Source organism: Suillus subalutaceus (genome assembly GCF_016647625.1).
Source record: "Suillus subalutaceus strain FC151 chromosome Unknown DFJ58scaffold_87, whole genome shotgun sequence".
Taxonomy (NCBI): Eukaryota; Fungi; Basidiomycota; class Agaricomycetes; order Boletales; family Suillaceae; genus Suillus; species Suillus subalutaceus.
The window spans coordinates 1-23,945 of record NW_024540336.1 but is presented as its reverse complement, the minus strand read 5'-3'; the positions used below and the strand labels follow the sequence as shown (position 1 = coordinate 23,945).

The 23,945-nt window shown below is 47.3% G+C and overlaps 8 protein-coding genes across 8 annotated transcripts; 2 read left to right on the top strand and 6 right to left on the bottom strand.

The window, feature by feature from the left end:
- Window positions 1-1,785: 1,785 nt before the first annotated feature.
- Window positions 1,786-3,077, top strand: DFJ58DRAFT_843299 (uncharacterized protein; the record flags this gene model as incomplete). Its single annotated transcript, XM_041392948.1, has 4 exons — window positions 1,786-2,283; window positions 2,351-2,748; window positions 2,811-2,940; window positions 2,991-3,077. The coding sequence occupies 4 exons, from the start codon at window positions 1,786-1,788 to the stop codon at window positions 3,075-3,077; spliced, it is 1,113 nt and encodes a 370-aa protein (XP_041241590.1).
- A 2,878-nt stretch (window positions 3,078-5,955) lies between these two features.
- On the bottom strand, window positions 5,956-6,455 carry DFJ58DRAFT_843298 (uncharacterized protein; the record flags this gene model as incomplete). Its single annotated transcript, XM_041392947.1, has 3 exons — window positions 5,956-6,025; window positions 6,071-6,338; window positions 6,359-6,455. The coding sequence occupies 3 exons, from the start codon at window positions 6,453-6,455 to the stop codon at window positions 5,956-5,958; spliced, it is 435 nt and encodes a 144-aa protein (XP_041241589.1).
- Window positions 6,456-6,476: 21 nt separating this feature from the next.
- On the bottom strand, window positions 6,477-8,705 carry DFJ58DRAFT_730306 (uncharacterized protein; the record flags this gene model as incomplete). Its single annotated transcript, XM_041385873.1, has 5 exons — window positions 6,477-6,634; window positions 6,694-7,086; window positions 7,167-7,400; window positions 7,457-7,723; window positions 7,787-8,705. 5 exons carry the CDS (start codon window positions 8,703-8,705, stop codon window positions 6,477-6,479), a joined length of 1,971 nt encoding a protein of 656 aa, XP_041241588.1.
- Window positions 8,706-10,909: 2,204 nt separating this feature from the next.
- Window positions 10,910-11,062, bottom strand: DFJ58DRAFT_619144 (uncharacterized protein; the record flags this gene model as incomplete). The annotated part of the gene is made up of 1 exon (XM_041381012.1): window positions 10,910-11,062. A coding segment is annotated over one exon (153 nt), but the record flags the coding sequence as incomplete, so codon positions are not given.
- A 5,106-nt stretch (window positions 11,063-16,168) lies between these two features.
- Window positions 16,169-16,432, bottom strand: DFJ58DRAFT_663512 (uncharacterized protein; the record flags this gene model as incomplete). The annotated part of the gene is made up of 1 exon (XM_041382374.1): window positions 16,169-16,432. The coding sequence occupies one exon, from the start codon at window positions 16,430-16,432 to the stop codon at window positions 16,169-16,171; it is 264 nt and encodes an 87-aa protein (XP_041241586.1).
- Window positions 16,433-19,303: 2,871 nt separating this feature from the next.
- DFJ58DRAFT_730304 (uncharacterized protein) lies at window positions 19,304-21,537 on the top strand (the record flags this gene model as incomplete). The annotated part of the gene is made up of 8 exons (XM_041385872.1): window positions 19,304-19,420; window positions 19,484-19,555; window positions 20,050-20,253; window positions 20,440-20,517; window positions 20,576-20,717; window positions 20,764-21,108; window positions 21,174-21,233; window positions 21,293-21,537. The coding sequence occupies 8 exons, from the start codon at window positions 19,304-19,306 to the stop codon at window positions 21,535-21,537; spliced, it is 1,263 nt and encodes a 420-aa protein (XP_041241585.1).
- A 295-nt stretch (window positions 21,538-21,832) lies between these two features.
- On the bottom strand, window positions 21,833-22,626 carry DFJ58DRAFT_730303 (uncharacterized protein; the record flags this gene model as incomplete). Its single annotated transcript, XM_041385871.1, has 3 exons — window positions 21,833-22,234; window positions 22,338-22,533; window positions 22,598-22,626. The coding sequence occupies 3 exons, from the start codon at window positions 22,624-22,626 to the stop codon at window positions 21,833-21,835; spliced, it is 627 nt and encodes a 208-aa protein (XP_041241584.1).
- A 383-nt stretch (window positions 22,627-23,009) lies between these two features.
- On the bottom strand, window positions 23,010-23,548 carry DFJ58DRAFT_730302 (uncharacterized protein; the record flags this gene model as incomplete). The annotated part of the gene is made up of 2 exons (XM_041385870.1): window positions 23,010-23,405; window positions 23,456-23,548. 2 exons carry the CDS (start codon window positions 23,546-23,548, stop codon window positions 23,010-23,012), a joined length of 489 nt encoding a protein of 162 aa, XP_041241583.1.
- Window positions 23,549-23,945: the final 397 nt, after the last annotated feature.

Sequence of the window (23,945 nt, the reverse complement as noted above, 5' to 3'; positions counted from 1 at the left end):
TGTACAAATCTGTCCCGAAGTGTGGCTACCTTTCGAAAAGGCGAACAGATTGGAAATGCCGAGTTATCCTTAAGCTTCAATATTAGCCCCACTCAAGAAGTGGCCAACACTCCAGCCTCCGTGACCACTGACCAACTCCAACGCAGTATTTTGAAGCTAAGCCCATACAAGGCCCCAGGACCCGATGGGATCAGTTTATATGATGTGCTGACTTATTCCGTCCATATCTTCTCTATCTATTCAGGGCTGTATTCACACTTAAGACCTATAACAACTCCTGGCGCGACTTCACGACTGTCCCAGGCGATATGCGAGGGCGGGTAAGGCCAGCTAAAGGCGATAGGGTATTGGGGGTGTGTACATGATGTTCATTCTGGCTCGTCGTCTTCTACGGGTGGGGTGACGTCTCCAAAAATTTGTTCCAATCTGTGCGTGCTCACTATGAAGTGGAGTAAGGATTTGATACATTTTCGGCTGTTCGGGAGGTCCTTGGTACGACTATCTTGGGGACCTAGTTCGTTCTGAAGTGCGGGGCATTGTCTGGCGTACGCTGAGCATGCAATAAGGAGGTGAGCGCTCTCTTTGCCCTGATGGCATTGTTGGCAGGTAGGACTGGGGACTTTCGTGATACGGTGAAGGTGCTTGTCCAGAGGCACATGTCCCGTACGGAGTTGGAGGAGTGACGACGTGAGAGATTTTCTATCAGGTCGGAGAAATGCTTCGATAGGGCTGACGTGTCGATATCATGAAGGCGTTTGTATCTCGGTGAGTCCTTCATCACTTTGCCACTTCGCGTTTGATCTTTTGGTTGAACTGCTGCTTCAAGTCTGATTTGTTGACCTGGAAGGCGACTAGGGTGTTGTTTCTGGTGGTCAAAAATTTCGGAGTACGTTGGGTGCACTGCTGTTTCCTCCCGCAGCTAATTTCGCTTGCTCATCAGCCTCTTCATTGCCTGGTATTCCTTGCTGACCCAGTTTCCAGTGTACTGTCAGCTTGCACTCATCATGCGCGGGTAGCAGGTCGTCGTTGAATTTGTAGTGTCCGGGCTTGGAGACTAAGGCTTTAGTTGCCGCGATAGCTGCCTGGTTGTCAACCCAAAGGGCCATGGTTCCTTGCCCTCCTTCTTCTCTCAACAACTCGGTTGTTGGAAATCAACCCGCCAGCATGATAGTACATCATAGTATCTTTTTCATTCAACTCAGACGCTCGCTCAACGCCAGCGGACTTACCATATTAGGTAGTTCTATGTACGCCACACTCATTACTAGGGGTCGGCGTTGCCAACGTGGACCTTGCTCAGTCATTGACTGTTATTTATTTATTGTTGCAGCGACTGAATTCGCATTCTGTTTTCAACCTTCATGTCATCAAGCAATATTTCGCAGCTGCAGGGCCACACATCTGAGCCGCAGGGAAATACCACCAGGAAATCAGTTGTTTTTTGTCTCCTAACCATCATCTCGTTTGATGCGCATGCTTATCATGCTCAAAAACTTCACGAGCCCAATGATTAGCTTCTCATGGTGTGCTAGATTCTACTGCTTCGCAGCATACCAACAACGTGTTCGAGGTCCCCTAATCAAGCGGGCCAATCTCCTCTCATAGGCATCTTGGCTGGCCGTGTTTCTCCCTTCCGACTTAAATGTGGAGCGGCTGGTAATCATATTAAAAAAGAGACCAGTCCTCTTGCCAAAGCTAAATACCAGTTTCACCTTACACGTCCTGCTGACCACGAACTCGGTATGGACTTTGACGCGTGAACATCCATTTAGGATGCTCTTCACAATGCATACCCTGTGGTTTACTCTGCTCAAGCACGGGCGCGCACCCACCTCGTGGACCAAGATTGATATTCAAGCACTCGAATTTGTTCGACTCTCGATGCGAAATGAATTTGTCCACTTCCGTCTTTGTGACTCTGACTGGAAAACCGACCAACTTGCAATCCGACATTACCCGCAGTGGACACATAGGCCGAGAGAACCGGGGAATGCCATTCAAAGTACCATCAAACAGGAGAATGTTCGTGAGATGTCACTTGCAGCAACCACGAATTCAAAGCGCCCACAATCCCTTACCATTTCACCATCTACACGACGCCCGAAGAAGAAAAAAGATGACCATGTTGAGACTGCGACTGGATCTACAGCTCTCGTACTAAATTCCCTTGCAAACCAGGCTAGTATGAAATCAAGGCATGTTCTGCGACATGAAGTTGATATGTTCGACACCTCCAACGAAGCTTCCGATGCTCTCCCCAACATTGCAAACAGAGTGGTAAAGGTGACGTTCAAGTTAGCTCTCTTTCATTATCTGACCTACACTAATAAATTGTACCCACTACTGGCAGATTGTCAATCCATTAACGGGGTTGTTTAAACCAAAGGAAGGCGCTTGCAATCTCCCCCCTACACTACCTGCCAGCACTAGCAGCATGAGCACATCCTCGTCAACAGCCGAACTCGTTGCGCATATGGCAAGTGCTACCGTTAATGATGCTATCAACGACGTGACCACTATCCCTCCAACTTCCGAGGGGAATCAGACTTTCATCCAGCTTCTTTCAAACGCCATCATATCAGCCAAAGATGCGTCTGCACATGCAAGTGCCTTGCCTCCTACCACTGTCAACTCATCCAGCGCAGTAACAATCCTTGATGTGGACACCACGACGGCACCTAATAAGACCGTGCCAAAGAAAAAGGACCCCAATGCAACAAAGGAGGTACATGGTAGAGCAACTGCAAAGTAGGTGTCCAAGTCTCCCATTCACCGTGAACTCTATGCTGATTCTGATCATTTTAAAACAGGAGTCTATGCGCTATTGATTGGGTTGCCTCCAACCCAGGCAGCACAAATGCCGCATTTGAGAATTATTGGCGAAGGCTCGACAAGGACGAGAAAAAGAAATATCAAGATAGGCTTGCGCTCGTGCGAACAGTGAGCATGCCGTGCATGGTCAACATTTCACATTACTAACTAGTCTACAGGCAAGAGCTTGCGCTGTCGCGTCGCCTAGTATCACTGGCAGCGAGGTAGGAGGGGCAGCGGACTCGATGGTATCGGCGCCACGCTAGATTGTGCCCAGGCTGTTCTCTTCCGCATAGCTATCGTCGTTACCGCTATTATCATCATTGTCGCATCACTGTCATTGTATCGTTATGGTTTTGCTTCTCGCTTCTGAATTGCTGTTGTTCCCGCGTCACTGTCATGTCTGCATATCGTTGTCCCTGCTTGTGTAATACAAGCACGCCTTACATTTTGTTACATCCACGTCTAAACAGAACTATCCACGTCGCCCTATTTGAGGTAAAATCATACAGGGATATCCACAAAATGGTTCAAATATCCACGCTCAGCCAGGTTTCCTAAGCGGGCTGGATCAGCCTGGCTGAGGCTGTCGTGGGTTTTGACTGGGCATAAACAAGGACACCCCATTTGTGCCAAAAGGGCGCAAGAGGTAAATCCAATCCCAGCAGCGACCCCTCCCAGGCATTACAGCCCAAGAATACTCTGCCTGTAACTGTAAGGACAGAGGGAGTGCCGCCCCACCTAGCGCGGCTGTTGAATAAACAAGATGCACCGAAAGGCGCGCGCTAGGCAGTTGGGATGAATGGAACAAAGAGTAAAGAGCAAGAGTCAATCGAAGAAAATCAACAGTGACCAAACAACCAAATACAAGTACCAACAAACGACTATTCTCCTTTGTGCAGGGCAGGACCTTTGTATTACCGTGTGTTAGTGATGAAGATGAGAGAATGAATATAGGTGGAATCACCAAGATATCTAATATTGACGGGGAGGTGAGTGGACAAGGTAGTGATACCACAAGAGGATGAGTAGATAAAGTAGTGATACAATGAGAGCTTTGTAAAAAGAATCAAACCAGATTTCATCAAGTATTGACTCGGTTTGTGTGTGGGAAGGTCTGGCTTTGCCAGACCAGCGCAAGAGGGCGGGGGTCTGGACCGAGCGCGTGATCCGGAAGATTCTGAAGAAGTTCGGGGAGTTTTTCTTTCCTTTTTGGACTGCATCATTCCGTCGAGCTTTGTCTTTTTTTAGAATCTGTAGCTGCAAGGAACTCTGAAGAATCGAGAGTCTCGAACTAGGAACGAGAGCGGGACTAAGTAGGGTAATAGTCAGGAAAATGTTGGTAGAGGTGTGAATACCAGAGCTCACCTCAGTCTTGGATCAAAAGACTGAGGGAGAATGTTTGACAGGGAGAGAGGTATTAACACCCTGATTGAGGCGGATAGCCAAAGGTGAATGTGTATTAGGACTGTAACAAGGAGTGATTGGGTATGTAAAAGAAAGGGATGAATGTGTACCAGGGTGAGGTTGATAGTCATATCTTGATAGGCTCTGAACATCTACCTTTGCTGGCACAGGGTAGCCATTGCTCCAGCGGTCAAACCGTGACTGGTGAGCAATCAGCCTATATGCCTGATGATGAAATCTCTGAATGATAGGAGCCAATCCCTCGATGCATTCCTGATTTGTCTTTCTGGCTGTTGCTCTCTAGTGCATCCCTCACAGAGAACAGCCGCACTGGAAGCGAACAGCATCCATAGAGGTTGCAACGGTCACGTCCATAAGTTGGCGAAATTGATGTAAGATGGTTCAATATGGAACTCGGTGAAAAAAATATGTAGAGGATGTCGCACAGTAAAGTCACCCAGTGACCCTTGCTTCACATCGTAGTGCCTGGCGAGGCCCAGCGGAAGATCTGCAAGGGAGTGAGGGTATCCCAGTCAAACTGAGAATTGTGCTGTTCACAAGGCATGGCCACAGCTGCCAAGCAGACCTTAAGAGTAATCTAAAGCTCCCTGCCTCTTACAAGGTGGGTTCTGTTTGACAAGTAGGCAGCGCAAAGCACCGTTGCTATCCTCTCCGCCAGACCATGCGGCCTGGACGCCTCTCCAGTACATGGGATAGACTTACCCTACCCTGCGTACTATTTCCAGAATACACCAGAGTACTATCCCCATTACAGGCGGATATCTGCTAGGCGGCATTTGATATAAAACATGGGTGAGAAAAGAATGGCTGAAATGAAATTGAACCAAGCCAAACATTACAAAATAACGGCAGCAAGCTTGTTCTACAAGCGTTGTGTACATCAAGTCATTTACACACCCTTTGGGCAAGGCATGGAATGCATGTGGATCACTAGCTACATCAGCGGTATACTAGTATTACAACAAAATTTTCGAGAGCGGCGAGCTGTAGTTGTTGGATATTGAAGCCACAGGCTGCAACTCAACTCTCACTAACAGTATATAGTATCCCGATTACTCCCGAAACGCTCACTTAATGCTTGGACGCTCCTCATCATTTTCCCTCAGTCTTCTATTTGACACTGAGGGTATGTCCATTCATTCATAGTTGTCTCACTCATGCTGACTTAGTATTGTATACCAATCATACCTGTATTGAGGTCAGGAATTTCGTCAGGAGTGTACTTTGAACGGTGTGTCTTTGTCTCCGATAATGGGGGCATTCTAGCAAGAGGTGGTGGACTGACTCTTCTACATTTGGACAGTGGGGGCAGTACGGGTCTTCGGCTTTACCTCTGGACTTTCTGAGTCTGTGCAGACTCTAGGTATGCGTCTGGGTACCTCTAGGCAAGCTCCGCAAATTAGACGCCGCTTGAACCGCGTCTGAGTTGCTGAATACCCACCCCACCCGCCTGTCGTTACATCCAGATTCCATTCCTCTTCAACAGTCCTCATTTGCCTTCCCGCACATATCTTCTCATATATTACCTTGTTCACATCGTCCTCCTTCCCCCTCTTTCTACCTGCCTGTGTCCTCCCGATAATACATCATCCTGCTCCCCCTAACTCTACCCCATCTTCTCATGTTGACGTCGTGTTTCTTGTACAGCTTTTCCTCCGCCTGTCTCCCACTGGCTTCGTCACCGATTGCGCCAGTTGTGGCGGTGCAGTCTCCCTGTCAATCTGTCTGACTGATAGCAATGGAGATGGCAGCAAAAAATGGCAAGGGTATGCGCTGCCTGTCGTCGCTGCATGTTGAATCAAATCGTCAGCATCCATCATGCACATTTTACCGCTGGTATCCACAGCCATTCGCCTTCCCATACATCGTGTCATTAATTCCTATGTCCACAGCGTCACGAAGACCCCCAGCTCTCAACAGATCGTCTCCTCTAGCAGTACTACCCTCGCCATGCCGTCGCCCTCCTTGACGCAGCCTTCGAGCACGCAACAATGCAAGGGCGTTATCTGTGCTCATTCTGCTCTTGTCTGCGCGCCTTGCAAAGCAGACATGGCCCGTGCTTACAACCTTTTGCACCATACATTTCACTTTACTTCTTACTAGCCACCATTGTAGTTACCTTTGGCAACATATATGATGTTGATGAATATCTTGACATTGCAGTTAAGAACATTGGCTGGTACAACGGAGAAAGTGGTGAGATCTACAGATGGCATGGTAGCAAACTGAGCCTGTTGCTACATGGCAGCGAAGAGGGACGTGATGGCCATGTTGAGACGTATGTTTTCTCCACCTGTCTCTACGTTGTAGTGGTTATCGCATGTGCAATTATTACCTCCAGCTGCCTTTTCTAGGTCCTGGATGTCTGATACATCAGTAAGAAGGTCGATAAATGCTATGGGAAAATTTTATCACTAGCCCAAGGTCAACGTCAGAGGAAGCTGTTTTCCAAACGTCCAGCCTCTCTCTTAGCCTCTATTGCTTTGACACGGTTGAGGAACAAGTCCAGGGCATCCTTTGAGACAACTTCGTTATGCCCGGGAGGAATTGCACGAAGGCCATTGATGAACTGTTTGATGCCTTTCTCATGCTCTTTCGACAAGTAGCCCGTGAGTTTCTTTTCAAATATTTCCGAGGTGATGGTTTTCTGAACATATGCAAGCATCCATTCATAGATGGGTAGCAATTGGTGAGATATTGTGGACTGTTTCTCGGATGTGGTGGGCTGCGACGGTGGAGGAGAGTTGGAATTTACAGAGGCCCCTGCGCGATCAACATGTTCAAGGCCAACTTGAGCCCGAGTTTGGCGGTCTACCTGACCCATTTCCGTATCCTCCATGGATTGAGCTGAGACACAAGCTTCACCATTAGCATCGTTTGACTGGCAATGCGACATAGCGGGTGCAGAAAATGAAACCGACACTCACAATGGTGCGACCAATTCCTTGCATCCTTCAACACCTCCTGTACAGACTTCTCTTCCTCCAAAATTGTCTTCACGACCCTCTTCCATACAGGCTCATATTCTTTTGGGCTCATTCTCAACAAGGATTCCCACAGGATCTGGTCTTCAGGATTCCAAACTCTGTTCTCGGAGCCCCGGCGCATGAATCCCTGGAAGATCAACTGAGCTTCCAAGTTATCAAAGGGGTTGCCTTCGTCTAGGATAGAAGGCCGTTGAACCTGAGGTGTAGCATGAAAAGGAAGAGGTCAATACCCTTTTTTTCCCAAGGCTTGCAGGCATCATCATCCAGATCCCATTTCTGCCTCAGGTGATCCACGAATTCCCTCCAGGTCATCTCTCCTAGCCAGAGTCCACCCACAATCTCCTGGATATCATCACGGTCATTGCCATCGCCATTAGCGACAATGATGTTGGCGATGCTCTTAACGTCATCCTCAAACTCTTTGACATTTGTATAGCTCGGTTCTTTCCTGAGGACAAAATTGAAGAAGGCGATTGGGGTGCCCGCAAAATCGTGGCCTGCATCATGTAGCGTTATCAGTAAGTAACTTAGAAGAGACGATGCGGAATGAACTCATCAACCTTGGCTGTACCACTCCCATTGCGCTTCACTCCAGAACAAAGGACGAGGATTGTGTCCCTCGTGCCAACGGCCTGGCAGGTCTCCATCTTTCAAATGCCGAGTCTCGTGAAACGCGCCTGGCTTCTTCAACTCGTTCAGGGCTTGTGGCTTGATGACGCGCTCAAAGGTTTCACGAATTTCCTCAACACGTCCATTGATCCACGTGGCAGGGTCCGGCGGTGGGGACAATGAATCCTTCCCTTGGTCATTAATATTCCATCCTTTTTCTAGCTGCATGTTAGGCGGTGGGTGAGCACGCACAGATGCAACAAGCTTACCGAAGAACACCTTGTTTGCAGCTGTGACTGGATCCGCTACCAGGAATTCGCGTCCTTCAACGAAAGCCTCGTCGTAATCCTTGTTCAACCAATCACGACACATGCGAATTTTCCATTCGTCCAGAAGCGGGACGCTCTCTTTTCCAGGCTCTGTGAGATAATCCAACTTCAGCAACTGCTCCACCACCAAACGCCTGGTGAGCATGTGCTGGACAAGCATTGCCCCCGTGTTCTGTCGGCAAGTCACAACCATGTCGACCTTCTTTCCTTTCAACTTCTTCATACCCTCTTCCAGCCAAAGCTCCCAGAGGTTGGAGCATAGTACGATGTTGTAGGAAAGCTCCAGCCATACATCCCTGTACCTCAGGGGCAGGGGTACAAATCCTCGCTTCCGCCCACCCTCAAACACTGGCACCCGGCACATTTTGTATGACTCTGTAGTCTCAACCTCGTTCTCTTGCGGTTCCCCGTATGTGATCCGGGTATCGTCGTTCTTTAGCCAGTCGTCCATGACAACCTCGGCGTGAACGAGTGGGATTGCAAATGAAGTAATGGGCTGGCGGAGTGGCACGGTTGTCGAGTTGCGCCTTGTGGCATTCATGGCTGGTAAGCTAATTGTGACCTTTCCTGTGCGTTTGCCTTTGGATTTAGGCCTACTGACTCGACCCACACTGCGCGCTTTGAGTGTGGTGCGTACCATTACAAGATGAGTGCAAAACCTTAATCGTGCATCGACCTCAACATAGGGTATTTGATATCAAGGCCGGCCCTCGACAAATTAACGTAAGCACAATTTAATTTCCTTTCCGGGCTCAGTCATCTTGCTTTCAAGGTCATATGCCACCGGCCAAATATACACAAACGTCATTAAACAACAATCACCTTGCTTGCGATGTCATATGGCATGCGACGAAATCCGACGGACTATATGGCAATAATTACCTTGCGGAGCAAGGTTGCATGATGTTGTTGGGATAATCTGTCAGTCACCTGACATCAACATCGCTGTGCAATCACGCGTTCCATTACCAATAAAGTACAAAATAAAGAGTGAATAATGATACAAATACAATGCTCAAGAACAGGTTAACGCCCTATGGAATACCACCGGCAATAGTGATACAAATGTCACCAACAAGAACACGTCCGCGTCAACACTGATACAAATACAAAAAAGTCAATCGACATGACCTAACCTGTTGGCCCTTGGAACTAGTTGCCTCCGACGCAGTCTCAGGCTTCTTGTGAGGCGGTTGTTGATCATTGGCTTCGCTGTCGATAAGATGTAGTTCGCCAGAGACTGAGTAAAAGCTGCTGCAAGTTGCCAGTGTTGTTACTAACCCGTTAAATCAGTTATAACTTAACCCGGTTATAACCGGTTAAGAGGTCAGTTAAATGGATCTGTGATTTTGGGAGGGTTAGTAGGGTTAATGTACTAGGAGTTAATTGGGTTAATTGGGGGTCACCAAACTTTTAATCGTTATCATCAATCTCTCCGATTCTCTCTGTGCCAGCGTCCTGGGACTGTATTACCTCTCCAAGCCGCTCCGATGGGTAGGGAGAAGTCCTGGCTGTGGGATCATTTTCATCAGGGGACTGCGAAGGTTGACAAAGTGTACTGGCAAGCACGCTGTAAATATTGTGTCAATGTGAAGGCTAAAGATCTCGCAAATGCTGATCAACAGGCTGTTGCACACGGAATACTGCAGGCTGTCAGAACTTTCACAATTTTGACGCAGGAAGGTGAGTTTTTGTCAATTGATGCCATGTAACATAAATGATTAATGTATACCGTATAACGGACTCAAACAGCATGCAATAATGTCCCTTATATTGCCGGAAAGGTCGAAATCATGGCAAAAGGAATACATATCGGGGTTAGGACAAGTAGTTGAGGTTGAGGATGACATCTCAGGCATTTCGGATTCGGAATCCGCGACATGTTCAACTGGTCTGTTGAGGTTGGATGGGACGAGTTTTGGTTCCAGGGTGTGAAAAACATGGAGAGTGAGGCTTTATTCTACGAGCTAATGTCACGCCTGCCCGAGGATGAAAAAAGTACTAGTAGGAATGTCCCAGGGGAGTCATCAGGTATGGGAAATAGTCCATCGAGTTCAATCGTTATTGACGACTCAGAGTAGCTAGCACTTTGAAGTAATTAACTGTTTTTAACCCCATTAACCCCAGTTATTTCGCGGTCAATTCAAATCAAGACGCACCAGTTATAACCTATTCAGTTATAACCCGGGTTAATAACAACACTGGCTGCAACGGTCAAAATAATGGATGGATTGAGAGCACCAATGTAGCATCAAAGAAAAAGTGTACACATGTGCAAATAGCCTCAATGCCGAAAATGGAATCGGAGCAAGGTCATCAGTTCGCACAGCGAACCCCTAGTAAACAATAATAAATATCAATAAATCATCAGTCTCCCTGTTGACAGTTGTTGAACACCATCATCGTCATCACCCATCCTGTCGTCGATATTATGAAGCCAGGAGATATCAAACACGATTCTTGTGTCTGCGTATACCCAGCTCATGGCAAAGTGCAGCTGTGGAGGTATGGTGGATCTTTGGTGACGGTTCGACTTGCTGCCATGCCGCATACATTTTTCATAGCCCGCCGTATTTATCATCCTGTCGCAGGTGGTACGGGTCACCCGCGGGTGAGTAGACATATTTTGCGATACTGGTATGTACATGTGCTGAGGAGCGAAAACACTATGTACGAAGCTTAGTCCGAGTCAATAACAATATCGTTGCTCTTTCCCTTTCCTGAGGCCTTGCCTTTGCCCTTTACCATCTTCGTTCGCATGATTGATGTGACAGCACCGAGATCGTTCATGAGAGGTGTGTTGTACCATGATCCCACAGCCATCTGAGCTTTGAAGGTTTGCGAACTAACACCATGCTGGAGGTGGTTGACCTGAAGACTGCCACCTGAAAAAGCCCGGTCAGTGTCAACTGAGGAAGCTAATTGGCCTCCGTCAGATTTCATCAATCAACAAGCGAGGAAAATACCTGGAGCAGACAAAAAATCAAGTGCCATTTGTGCGAGTCGTGGACGAGTGACACGAGCATTCTCCCAGTAGCGAAGAAGACCCCCTGCAGCCAGAATCTTGGCTCTCGAAATACATGGGGTGTTGAGGTATGCATCCATTGAGTCAGGATGGACGGAAGTGACATCCTCATCTTCGTTGTCACTATAGATAGCCCATTTACTAGATGAACGCTTGAGCTGCGAGAAAATTGTTGTTAGTAGGACTCACACCAAGAAAATATAGCGCTTACTGGAACATGAGGTGTCGTGGTTGAAGGAAGTGATGAAGGAAGTGTTGCGTAAGACTCATCCCAGCGTTGCTGAACAAACCGCTTGGCTTCCATGCGGTCGCTCTCGCGCCAGTCCAGGTTTTTTTTGAACCATTTGAGCCTTTTTTCTGGGCACATTACTATATCATAATATTATAGGTGAGGACAGAATGGTGTGACGGAGACGGAGACTCACTAATTGCAATGCGACACACTTCATTGTCATCAGTGAGTGCATAGTACTTGCCTACAACTTGCAGAGCTGCTTGTGCGGCAATCCGAATTACGGGGTGCTCGTCTTTTGCATTGTAGATCTGATCGAGAGCGTGCTCGAGATGTTCGAGCATGGGGATGACTTCGTAAATCAATGGCACGTTAGCCTTTGAGAATATGTTTGTGAGCTCATTGAAAATCTTGAAAAAGGTCAGTAAGCGCTGCCATTAACAAACCAATATGAAACATACCTCAAGGACGGGCACCAAGTGCTCGGCTAGCTTCCATTGTGCAGGTGTAAGGGCACAGTCTCGTAAATTGTTCTGTGTCATGAAATAACTGGACCTTCTCCTTGAAATGGAGATGTGTGCGGAGACACGCAAAATCAGAGTTCCAGTGGGTAGGAACACGTCGATCGAGGCGCCGTTTTTGACTGTCTTCACCACGTTTGTATATAACAGTCTTCTCAAACTCCTCCTGCAAAGTTGTGCTATCATGCACTTTACCGGCTAGACTAGCCACCTAGAATAACATAAATACTTCAATGATAAAATAAAAACTCGTTGGATCACCTTGGGAAACAACCCGAGAGCCTTGAGTTCCTGAGAACTCGACATTATGATGTTCACCTTCCTGGCTGTTTCGATAGCTTGATCATGAACCGATTTTACAACTTCACGGTCATGAGCTTCCTTCGCTTCATCAACCTCGTGGGAGTTGCCAGATGAGCTAGCATCTTCTTCAGTGCTTACGTTGAGGCCAGTCGTTTCCTCGTCCAGGAGTTCCTGCTCTAAGCGAGTGAGTACCTTGTTCTCGTCAGCGAGGCTGGGGAGGTCACATCGTCTGCCTGAACATCAGACTCACTCTGTCCTTAGCTTGCATGCATTCTTCTGGCCTCCAGCTTCAACAACGTTTCATTTTGTGGTGGTAATCCTAACAGTTTTGGTTAGCCCGTCGAGAATCTAGGTTGGCACGTACCCATCTCGGTGATATGCCTTATGTTTCTGACACGATCTGCACAAGGCATGAAGGTGAATTCTATTCCATGGACAGACTATCACATAAAAAGGAGGTTTCGGCGCAATGACTGGGCCTAGTTAAGACGGAGCTCTGAGGATCTATACACTGCCAAAATGTTGTCACTAGGTTTCGAACCAGCTGCAAGAGAAACAGATTTTGTGTCTGTTGTGGTAACCACTTGGTTAAGATCAGTTAAGATGAGCCTGTGAGGAATCCATCCATGAGTGAATGTCAAAGTGTGTTCCAATAGAAAAAACCTTGTTGTCGGCAGGTTTCTGGCTTGCGCAAATCTGACACAAACATATTTCAATTATGTTGTAGTAAACGTAGTAACCACTTTGGCCAGGCGAAGTGGAAATGAACCTCCGAGGAAATGTCCATCGCTGAATCTTCAAGGCGTGTTCTGAGAGAGAAAAACCTCGTCGGCAGGCTTTGAACCTCCAGCGGTAGTGTCAGTCCCAGAGACAGATTTCGATTTCATTGCAGTAACCACTTGGGCCAGGGCGAGGTTGAGATGAGCCTCTGAGGAACTGTTCACCAGTGAATCTTCAAGGCGTGTTCGGATGGGAAAAAAACTCATTGGCAAGTGTTGAGCCTGCACTGGTACAGTCCAAGAGACAGATTTTGATTATGTTGCAGTAACCAACGTTCAATGTTCAACCCCAGCGAGAACCGGCCCTCACCATATCGAGAGTAGTCCCAGCAGCGACCCCTCTCAGGAATTACACATGAGAACTTCAGCCCCATACAGGGCAGAGGGTGGGCTGCCGCATATCTCCAGCATACGCAAGAGGCAATGACTGTAAGGGAACTTGAAAGAGAGGTGTTGATGGCATGAAAACGGAGTTTAGACTTCAAGAAAACAGTAGTAAACATTGTGGAATCCTTTAGGTCTCCATGAAAAACTCCCGAGTTTTGAACCCTAGGGTTTTTGACACGTTTTTGACATGTTATTAGCTGGTCAAAAACTCGGGGTGGAAATTGGGGTATGAATAAATCAAATATATCAGCATTCGATACCAAGAACATAGTCCAGCTAGTAAGTAAGATATGACCGACAGACCGTCAAGTTGAAAATATAGTAAAGCATCTCATACCACTCATACTATCATAACTGCAACCTTGACAAACTTCTTCAACGAGGTCGGAAGGACCAGCCCACACCATGCTCAATTGAATTTCAAGAGCATGGGCCAGGTCTTGTTGCTGTCCTCAGTGTCCTTACAGCTGCCCTCGATGAGTTTCTCGATTCTGTGCTGCTTCAAAAAATGGGTTGATGATCTATGGTGGATCACAGTACTATATCAACAGTCAAGTTTCGTGACCTGAATAGTACTCTTTTTGATGTTGAGCTTGATGGCAACCCTCATAAAAGGAAATACAACAATTTGCAAGCAGAGGCTACTAACTCGCAGGACTTTAATTAGAACTCGGAGGATGGCTGGTTGGAAGATATTGTGGTAACGAGGATGTTCACCTTGATGTTCCTCGATTGGACTTGCTATGAGAGGAGCTAGTGGAAGAAGGCGCCTCAACAACAGGATATACTACAGATCCATTGCCTTCACGAGGGCCTGTACAGCGGGCCTTTGCATTATGATAGCGAAAAAATGTCAAAATGACCAGAAAAAAACACATTTTGGGGCATGTCAAAAGCCCCTTGAGGGTGGGGGTGAGTTAAAATTTCCATGGGTAGTTTTTCACAGAGCCCCAGAATCCCATGCAGTTGTGAAATGAGTGAAAGGTACTGCATGCAACAGGTGGCTTGTATTCAAAGCTATATGAGCGAGCCAAAGAGATATTATAGTGAGACAAGGCCGGCGGGATAAACAAGACTATATGTACCTCAGCATTAGGAATAAAGAGCTCAGGTATGATGTCGGACATCTCAGCTCCAACAAGAAAGAAGCCAGGATTTTCAGACTCGAGTACCAATTGACACTCTTGTATTTGTGTTTGGGTAATCTTGCTAAAGACCGAGATGAAATTTGTTCTCTTAGCTCTCTTCGGTCTCATCTGCTTGCATCAGGAAAAAGTCGGGCTGCAGGGTAGATCTACATAGACTATGTTGCTCGTGTTGTTGGGTAGCTACCCCCCCCACTCTCAGACACCTGGTAGCATAGTGTTGTCACAATATAGCGTGAGATAGTGCTTAGTTGCGGCTGGGCTGAGTATCTGCATTGCTGAAGTTGCTCGACATAGCACTCTATAGGATCAGCCATGTGTCCGGTTACCGGCAGTACCGAATTATAGTTGACAGTAGTATCTCCGTTAATCACTCAGCGGTTCAAACCATTCGAAAAAATGGGATCCATTGGCAATATGATAATAACTCATACTAATCATCCTCGGTATCACTCATCACACCCCCACGTTAATTGTACTCCTCGATTGCTGCATCGAATGCGCTACGTGCCATGGTGCGACCAATCTCGTGACCAAGGGGGTCTGCCTTTGAATGCGTCCTGATACACCAACCGTCATATGAGATCAAACCAACACAAAAATACACATGAGACATACCGGCCATTGTCATGAAGACGAGATAACAGCTTGGGAAGAAGGACTAAGTACACTATGTTGTGTTGCACTTCATATGGTACAGGTGATGAAGTCCCACTTGCATCTCAGTGTCTTAAAAAGAACTGAGATGCTGGGACACTACTATGGGCGCTTTTAAAGTAAGTACATTGACAGCTAGTATATATGAAAACGAAACAGCAAATATTCTAGGATGCCAGGTGACATTGCTCACCCTTGTCCATTTTAGCTTGTGCTTATACCTCTCACTCATTGTCCATGCCTAAGTCAGAACCGACAGTCTTCCCTCTTGGATTTCAACAAAATGCCCAGTGTAGTGATTGAAAGCCGAGGCTTTGGCCTGGCTTCAGACGGCTTCAGCTTTGAAGAACTGCAGGCCAGGCCAAAGCCGTCAATGGCGGCTTGGCTTTGGCCTGGCTCGGCCTGAGCCGCGGCCCAATACAAGTAAATGAGAACATAATGGGTAGCGACGAGTAGTGGCAAGTAGTGAGAACATGAAGCACGTAGTTGAGCCGTTCGAGCGTCCAGTGTCTCAATGCTCGCATTGAGGTAGGCGTCGAGCTTACCAGCTTAGAATAGTTTGAATACAAACTTGAAGAACAAAATTAGAATTTACAAAATCTGTGCATACCACAAGCGGGTGAGAGTAGAAAGCGAGAGCACAGCATGGCTCGAGCTCGAAGGAGGATCGACACACTCACAGGCTTTCAAAGGATCAGCAAGGCCCGAGTTCGACAGAAGATCAACACACACTTTCTGTCAAGGGATCAACAATTCATTCTGTCAACGAGGCCTGAGCACAGAGGATCAACACACTCACATACTATCAAGGGATCAGCGATGCGTTCGGTCAGTGAGGCTCGAGCTCTACAGAAGATCTACACACTCACTATCTGTCAAGGGATCCGCGACGCGTTCGGTCAGCAAGGCTCGAGCTCCACAGAGATCATACACCAATATGCATGAACACTATGCACTAGTCTAAAGGCATGTCCCTGTCGCAGGCCAACCGCTGGACTGCTTGGTGCAGCACTCGGGCAGCTCGTTTGGAATTCATTGTGCCATCCCCACACAAGCTTTTGTAGAATGCCTCGACTAAACACTGCGCAGTGCTATCATTGACCTTCCATAATGTCCCAACTACAGTCTTAACCCTGGCAAATTGCAGGCCAGCCGCTAGATGTATAACTTCGTTGGGCGTACTAAAGGTACTGACCGTGGTTTCACAGTGCATGAACATTCCTCTCATTTCCGTTTTTGCCTTCCATATATAGACATTCCTCTTCCTTCCCCTAAGCCAAATATAGGCACAGAGGAAGGAAGAGGAATGTGGAATGGAGGAAGGGAGACGAATATCATGTACAAATATAGGCATATAGGACGGAAGGAAGAGGAAGGAAGAGGAATGTGGAATGGAGGAAGGGAGAGGAATATTGATACAGAGGAAGGAAGAGGAATACTAGGCACCACCTTCCCACCACTGTGTCGATATTCCTCTCCCTTCCTCCATTCCACATTCCACATTCCACATTCCACATTCCACTTCCATTCCTCTTCCTTCCTCTTCCTTCCGTCCTATATGCCTATATTTGGCAAGGAACCTAACCGTTTCGGGACACTTACATCACCAGATTCCGTCTTTTCTCATGGGACCTGACTTGGCATTCCTCTCTAACCGAAATCCTGATTCCTCTCCTACCATTTCAGGACATCACTAACCCATTTAAGGAAATTCATTCGAATGAATTCTATGGGACCCAAAGCTGACAACTCATATAGATAGGATGTTCCTAGTGTTTTATGATCACAGAAAGTGATTTGAGATGGTACTGGAGCATTCCCAGCCTGTCTGAAGTGAAATATGTCAGTTTGCCTCATACCCCCCTGCAAAGATCGATTTTTACAGACTTCCCATGACTTGCTGGTGCTCCAAAAGCATTTTTCCTGAGGGTTTTTGAACCCTCTGAACATGATGGTCAAGCCAGATTTGCCAGAAAAAATCATGTTCTTGAGATATGCAAGGTCCCCCTCCCCCTCCTATCTCATATATCTTCATATTATGTGAATACTGATATATCAAAGGATGTTCCTAGTGTTTTATGATCACAGGAATCGATTGGAGATGGTCCCAGATTATTTCTAGCCTGTTTGAATTGAAATATGTCAGTTTGCCTCATACCCCCCACAAAGATCGATTTTTACAGACTTTCCATGACTTGCCAGTGCTCCAAAAGCATTTTTCCTGGGGGTTCTTGATCCATCTGAACATGATGGTCGAGCCAGATTTCCTAGAAAAAATCGCGTTCTTGAGATATACAAGGTCCTCCTCCCCCCTCCTACCTCCTATATTTTGCTGTGCTTGAATTTAACTTAAGACCGATACTGTAAAGGCCTGTCCTAGGGTTTTTTAGGTGTAGGAATCGATTGGTGATGATCCTGGACCACCTGGAGATCAATATTGGTGACATATGGTGGTGGGGCCAAAACGTCAGTATTTTGGCCATATCTCCACAACCCAACCGCCGATTTCTTTAATTGTTGGCTCATATCATTCCTGGAAGTACCCTCCATGATATGTACCAGCCCATGAAAAGAACTTTTTTCACAAGTTTGAAACCTATTTCTGAAATGACCATATAAGTGCATTGTTCCAGTCGCGTTTGCGCGCCATTACGAAAGAGTGGAAGGAACTTCTTGGTGTCAGTAGTAATATCTTGAGTGAGGACCTTTTCAGCGGTGAACGAGTCCCCTGCGATGGATGCAGCAAGGGTGGTCTTGGTGATAGCGAGGAGCTCAGCCGTGGTGATGACAAGTGTCTGCGTGAAAAAAACGTGAATCGCGCCATGCAAGCAAAGAATGAAATCATACCTTTGAAACAGCCTGTCCAACCATTGGAACGCCCTGCTCAAACTTTGAAACACCTTTGCTCAATCATTGAAACGCCCAGCTCTAACATAAGAATACGCTGCCCAACCTTTGAAACACCCTGCTCAGCTTTTAGAACAGCCGGTTCGACCTTGGGAATAGACTGCTCAGCGTTGATGACACGAGCTATGCGGCAGAGGTTGAACTTGGAGAGGACTTGAGGGGCGGCAATGTTGAAGCGATTGAGGTAGTGGAGGGTGCACCGGTGAGTTCGTTGATGGATAAGCCTGTAATGATGACTTTTCTGGAATCTCCCAGCTGCATCTACTGCTGGTGTGAAATGCCCAGGTGACACACCTTGCGAGCATCGAGCTTCAGATCCTCCTTGCCGAGTCACTATATCAAGTCGATCATTTCAACCATCACGTGACCTTCCCACGCCACGCGCACATCGCGTACAATCACTGCGTTTTGTTGGGCCAGAGTCCCCACATGGTGCAATAACTTGACGGTTGCCAATGTATGTGTATATCTGTTTCGGTACTCCTGCCTTGACTGTGTCTATCATACGCAGAGGATTTCTATCTGGCCCCTGTGACCGAGGATGAGGTCAGGTGAGGGATTCTCAGCCCAGGTATACGGGAGGATGATATCCTTTTTGTACAACCACAGTAACAGTATCAGTGCAGATCCCTTCCGTCCAGCTGTACTACCCCTCAGGCGTTAATATATTACGAACTCTTTCATTTGCTAAGTACGATGGATTGAACTTAGGAAATGGCGCTGTAATACCCTGAACCTTTACCGATAACCATCAAGACCAGCGCTGTCCACTAATCTTCGCACATGGCCAAGAACAGGAAGGAGAAGAATCGAAGTACGAAAGGCGATGTGAGTATATGTTACGCTCCAGTACTGACAATAATCCATTAGTACGCGACTTATCATGAAACTGAGGCTTTTGCAAGCGTTCCGAATGTACTGGCGAATGCGGGTCCAAGGGCAATAAGTGCCAAGGTGGAGGGAACGGGAACATCGCAAGAAGGAGGCGTAACGCAAGAAGGCCTCCAGAATGCGTCCGGAGTCCATCATGCAACTGAGCCGAGTGATGGAATCGACAACGACAGCTCACAGGCACCGGTGGTGCCCACCCATATTTATGATTCACAGGTGCACTTGGAAGATGCGGCCAATCCATCCACAGCTGCAATATTTTTTTTTCAATATACTTACTATCTGTTACTCGATGGACTCAAGCAGCGTCAATTGTTTCTCACCAGTCGTCAAAGCAAACACTCGCGAGGTTGACGAGAGCGTTACAGAACCAGAGTCTGACTTACCCGATGTGAAAAAAATCGATATCGTGAGTTGTTTCGATGCTCGTTTGTATTCGTTTGTGGTGCTGAATGACACCTACATATGTTAGACACCGACTATTGTGGTAGATGCGAGTGTAACAGAAGCCGAGACGGACTCCGAGATAGACACATCGCAGGAGGTGCAGACCCCTATAGAATTCACTCGCTACTATCAAGCCCAACTCGCCAACGACGCCCAACTTGGCAAGTAGTACTTATGAATAAATTTGTAGTAGGCTCACGTGACAAGCTGATCCATTTGCGCGCGTCCAAACGCGTTGTCCCTTACTAGAGCACCCACCCATCGGTCATCATGTTCGTTCGCTGCTATTGCAAGACATCCAATCGCAAGGGTGCGCTGATCTCCTACGAGACGACCGGACAAACAAGGCACGGATGCCTATGCCCTTGAGAAAGCTCGAATTGCACAGGAAAGCTCGCGCTGGCTGAAGCAAAGAACACAGCCAGACTCAAGGCAGCTGCAGCCAAGGAAGCAGAGAAGCTCAGGTTGGCGGCTGAAAAGAAAGCACGCGCTGCTCAAAAGGTGTCAATTTTAGCGCTCGGAACTGTTGACATATGGTAACGAACGTATCACAGAAGGTGGTTGGGAAGCGCAAGGCAACATCTCTGACAGTTGAAGACTTACCGGAGGGCGACGTGCACCAACCACCCCCTCCCCCTCCTTGATGACCTGAAATTTTCTCTTCACCCAGATGATCCAGACAACTTCTTGAAGGTGTGCTATGCTCTTCGCATCCTCGTACGACGTGTTATCTGCGACACGGAGATTAACGAAGCCGATAGATTACATCGAGAATACACCGCCGAACTCATCAAGGTGTGTCAGTTATTACTCAACTTGACCTATGTTCTTGTGGGAGCATAGTTATATGGTTCAGCCGCTATAAAACCAAACCATCACTACGCTACTCACATCGCCGATTGTGTTCGAAATTTTTGGCCCATCCACGACTTCTGGACCTTCCTTGTTGAACGACTCAACAAAGTACTGAAGCCATTTAAGACTAACAATCACGCAGACGGCGAACTGGAGACGACATTTCTTTGCGAATTCCAGCGTACATGTCAAACAAGCCGTTTAGTAAGCTTTCGGAGTCATTTTTGTGTTCACCGCGACGTCTCACTGATTACTTAACAAGACCTTCTCTCTACTATCTTATCCTAAAGATTCCCTTCCATGTGAAGCTGCCGAGATCATGCTCAAGGCATCAAGAGAGGAGCGCGGAACTGTAGCTGGACTGGCAGCTTTGTCAGAAGACTTGGACAATGTTCAAACAGATGGTATGCCTTGCTTCTCTATTCTTATATCGAGTCTAATTTCAACTAGCTATGCAAACATTTTCCCGGGTCATGTCTACCGAGACGTATCGCACTCTCGCGCGTACACTTTGCTTTCGCTTCCCATATACTCCAGTTCATTGTCGTGGGGATGAACCATTGGTTCGAAACAGCACGCCTCTCGATCGCGAAGAAACATTTTATGAATATGTTGTTGTCAATGGGAGGCGCTACCATGCTTCAAGAACAGTAGGGTCAAACTCTTCGTCTCTCTTTCACGTCACCATCCCAAGAGCCGTCCCTGTCGCTACTTATGGCGAATTGTCGATCAGGACATTTTGTCTGGTTTGGGCGCATGCGCTGGTTCAAACCCTGGTGTGGCATGCGCAACAAAGTATGGGATTATTTGGAAGTAATTTTTTCATGGGCGACTTCACACTTAATACTAGTATATCCCAGCGCATCAGTGGACATACGCTGATGGGAGCTTGGAGAGTACACCGATCGAGACACCCAACTGTCGGCTCTCATCGACTTGGATTGGATCACTGGCCGACTGGCGATGACAATGGTCACAGTTGGTGATGATAGGACCAAGGTTTGGGCGACTATCATTGTCCCAAACTTATCATGCTCTGCCTCTAGATCTCATCCACAACCGCAATCAACTCAACCTTCTACTCGTCATACCAGCCCTTCTATAGCCATGAGCAGGCTTCGTGCTTATGCGCCCGGCTCATTACTCATCTCTTCGCCTGTCCTGAAAACCCTCCTTCGTCTTCAAACTCCCCCATTTCATTTCGTACGCCCTCCACCGCATTGAGTTGCATTCGTCCGTCACATTTGCCGCTCTCGTCCTTCTTCAGCGCTTGAAGGCGCGCTTTGCCACCGCTCGGGGATCGTCAGGGCATCGCCTATTCGTATCCGCATTCATGCTCGCCTCCAATTGACGATACTTACTCCAACAAGTCATGGAGCATCGTGGTGCAGGGTATGTTCCAACTCCTCCAAGGCTATTTGTAATGCATACTTTTTGCTATTATTTGCAGGATCGCTTGCCTTAAAGGCCGCTGATCAGCATTGTATCAAGACAGGTATCTAAAAAGGTCTTCTTTTCACTACAGGTGCCACTCATCGAGTTCCTGCAGATAGGTACGATCCTCCTCAAGAATGTCATCCGAGTCTTTTAATTGCTCATAAAACCCTTTCAACCACGGTACTCCCTCCAGGACCTTCATATCATGATGCTCTTCTTTCCACTCGTTGCTGACCATGTTCGCGAACGGTGCCGAATTCTTACCCGAAGCTGGCTTGCGGTCACTCAGCTTGTCCGGCGCAACATCCCAAACTTTCTTGTGCATCTTTTCAGGGCGCGTTAGAGCACGCGTGACTGTTTTTCGGCGCTTGGAGGGACGTTCGGTCCTGGATTCAGCAACGTTATCTGCTGCCGCTGACATTTGATCATCTTGAACGGTAGGTGGGTCCACAGCTACGTCCTTCGCAACCTCTGAGCTCGAGTCCTTCATACATTTCAGAGTGAGAAATCGAAGGAACACAACATATTTGGATATGCAACATGTGTGAGTGATAATGTTGGCCTTATAGCTGCAATTGGGAACTTACATCGACACTTCGCCATTGAAATCCAACGACCCTGTTGGCAGTCTTTCCCACTTCCGCCTCCTGTCGGCGCATCTTGGAATCATCTGACAAGTCGGATTCACCACATGAGAGGATATCAGAGGCAAAATCGGTATCGATAATGGCAACGGCTCCGTGATTACCAGTCTCTTCCTCAAATTTGATGGCAGCTTTTTGCCTGGATTTAGTTACCTGAGTCGGGTGAGTCCATGTTATTCAGCATAGTGCAACGCAACACTCACATTTTGACGACGATAGCGATGACGTCCATGATCCTTGCGTTCTTTCCCTTCTCAAGTTTATGTGCGCTACTCCGTTATCGCACTGCTGATGGATATTTCTCCAGTACCCTTTCACGCACTTGGTGATAATGGGCCTGGTAAAACCTTGGTCCGGTATCTCGCCTTGGCCAGATGAATTAGTGCGAATTGTTTGAACGTTAATGGTAAGAATATATGAATATGTGCTCGCATTTGTGATGAACTCACCTGCAAGTCTTCGCGTGTATTCCTCTCAGCTGCCAAGAGTTCTTGAAGGACATGCCATACACGGGAGATTCAGCTGTTAATCGCCCATTACAATCGTATGATAAACCAGTCTCGTGAGAGCAGTAGACGTTTAGATATTCTATGTAGCTATCTATGAGACTCGAAACTACAACTTAGCGTTTTCAACAAGTCCAATAATCTGGTCTTTCAATGCAGCAAGGCGATTGTTCCGCGCAACAGTATCACGACGTGCTTGTTCAATGAACTCTTCGATCTCTTTTTTCTGTCCCGCCGTCTCTTCCTCGAGCCGATCGACGTCGTTGCTCATGACATCGATGACTGCTTGTTGATACCGAACCTCCTCGTCAAGCACATCAATACGATCCTCGTACCGTTCCACGTCTTTCTCGTGCGCCCTAAGTATTTCTTCACGTTCCTCCTGTAGGTATTCAACCTGAGACTCGACGCGACTCAGCATCTCGAGGATCTCGCGCACGTGCCGACCCATGATCGACTGTGGACTGGGGGAGCGTAGCTGGGTGACGTCTTCGTCCAGTTCGTCCTTGAATGTGTCGGATGTCAATATATACGGAGAGCAGGACTTGTACATACATTGTCAACCGTCTGGTCGGTTTGTAGATCGTCATATTTGGAGCGCTTGCGCATTGTCGGCGTGAAATGGTCTCCCGGCGCAGAACGCTTCATTCCGAATATCAAGTCGTGAATAAAGGTGGTGAATACCTCAGAGAGATTGTGAAATGAGACCGCGAACGTGACAGGTAGACGTGGGAGTGATTGGAGTATATTCAAAGTACGTGATTTATATTGGCGCAAGGATATCGATTACGCAAGCAAGCAGTTTGTCTTACTCTACCTTACTGGATCACACTGATATTGAGTTATATCCCCGTGTGCATATCTGATACCGAAAGACACTTGTTCTGGAATTGAGTGACGGGAAGACGCATACCACGGATGGGAGCTTCCTCTTACATCACATGCTGAAGACATCGCCTTTGGACAGGAAGCGACAACACCGCACACCTCCCAGGTAGAACAACACAGGGTACTATGGTGCCATCTGTATTACCAACCATAGGTG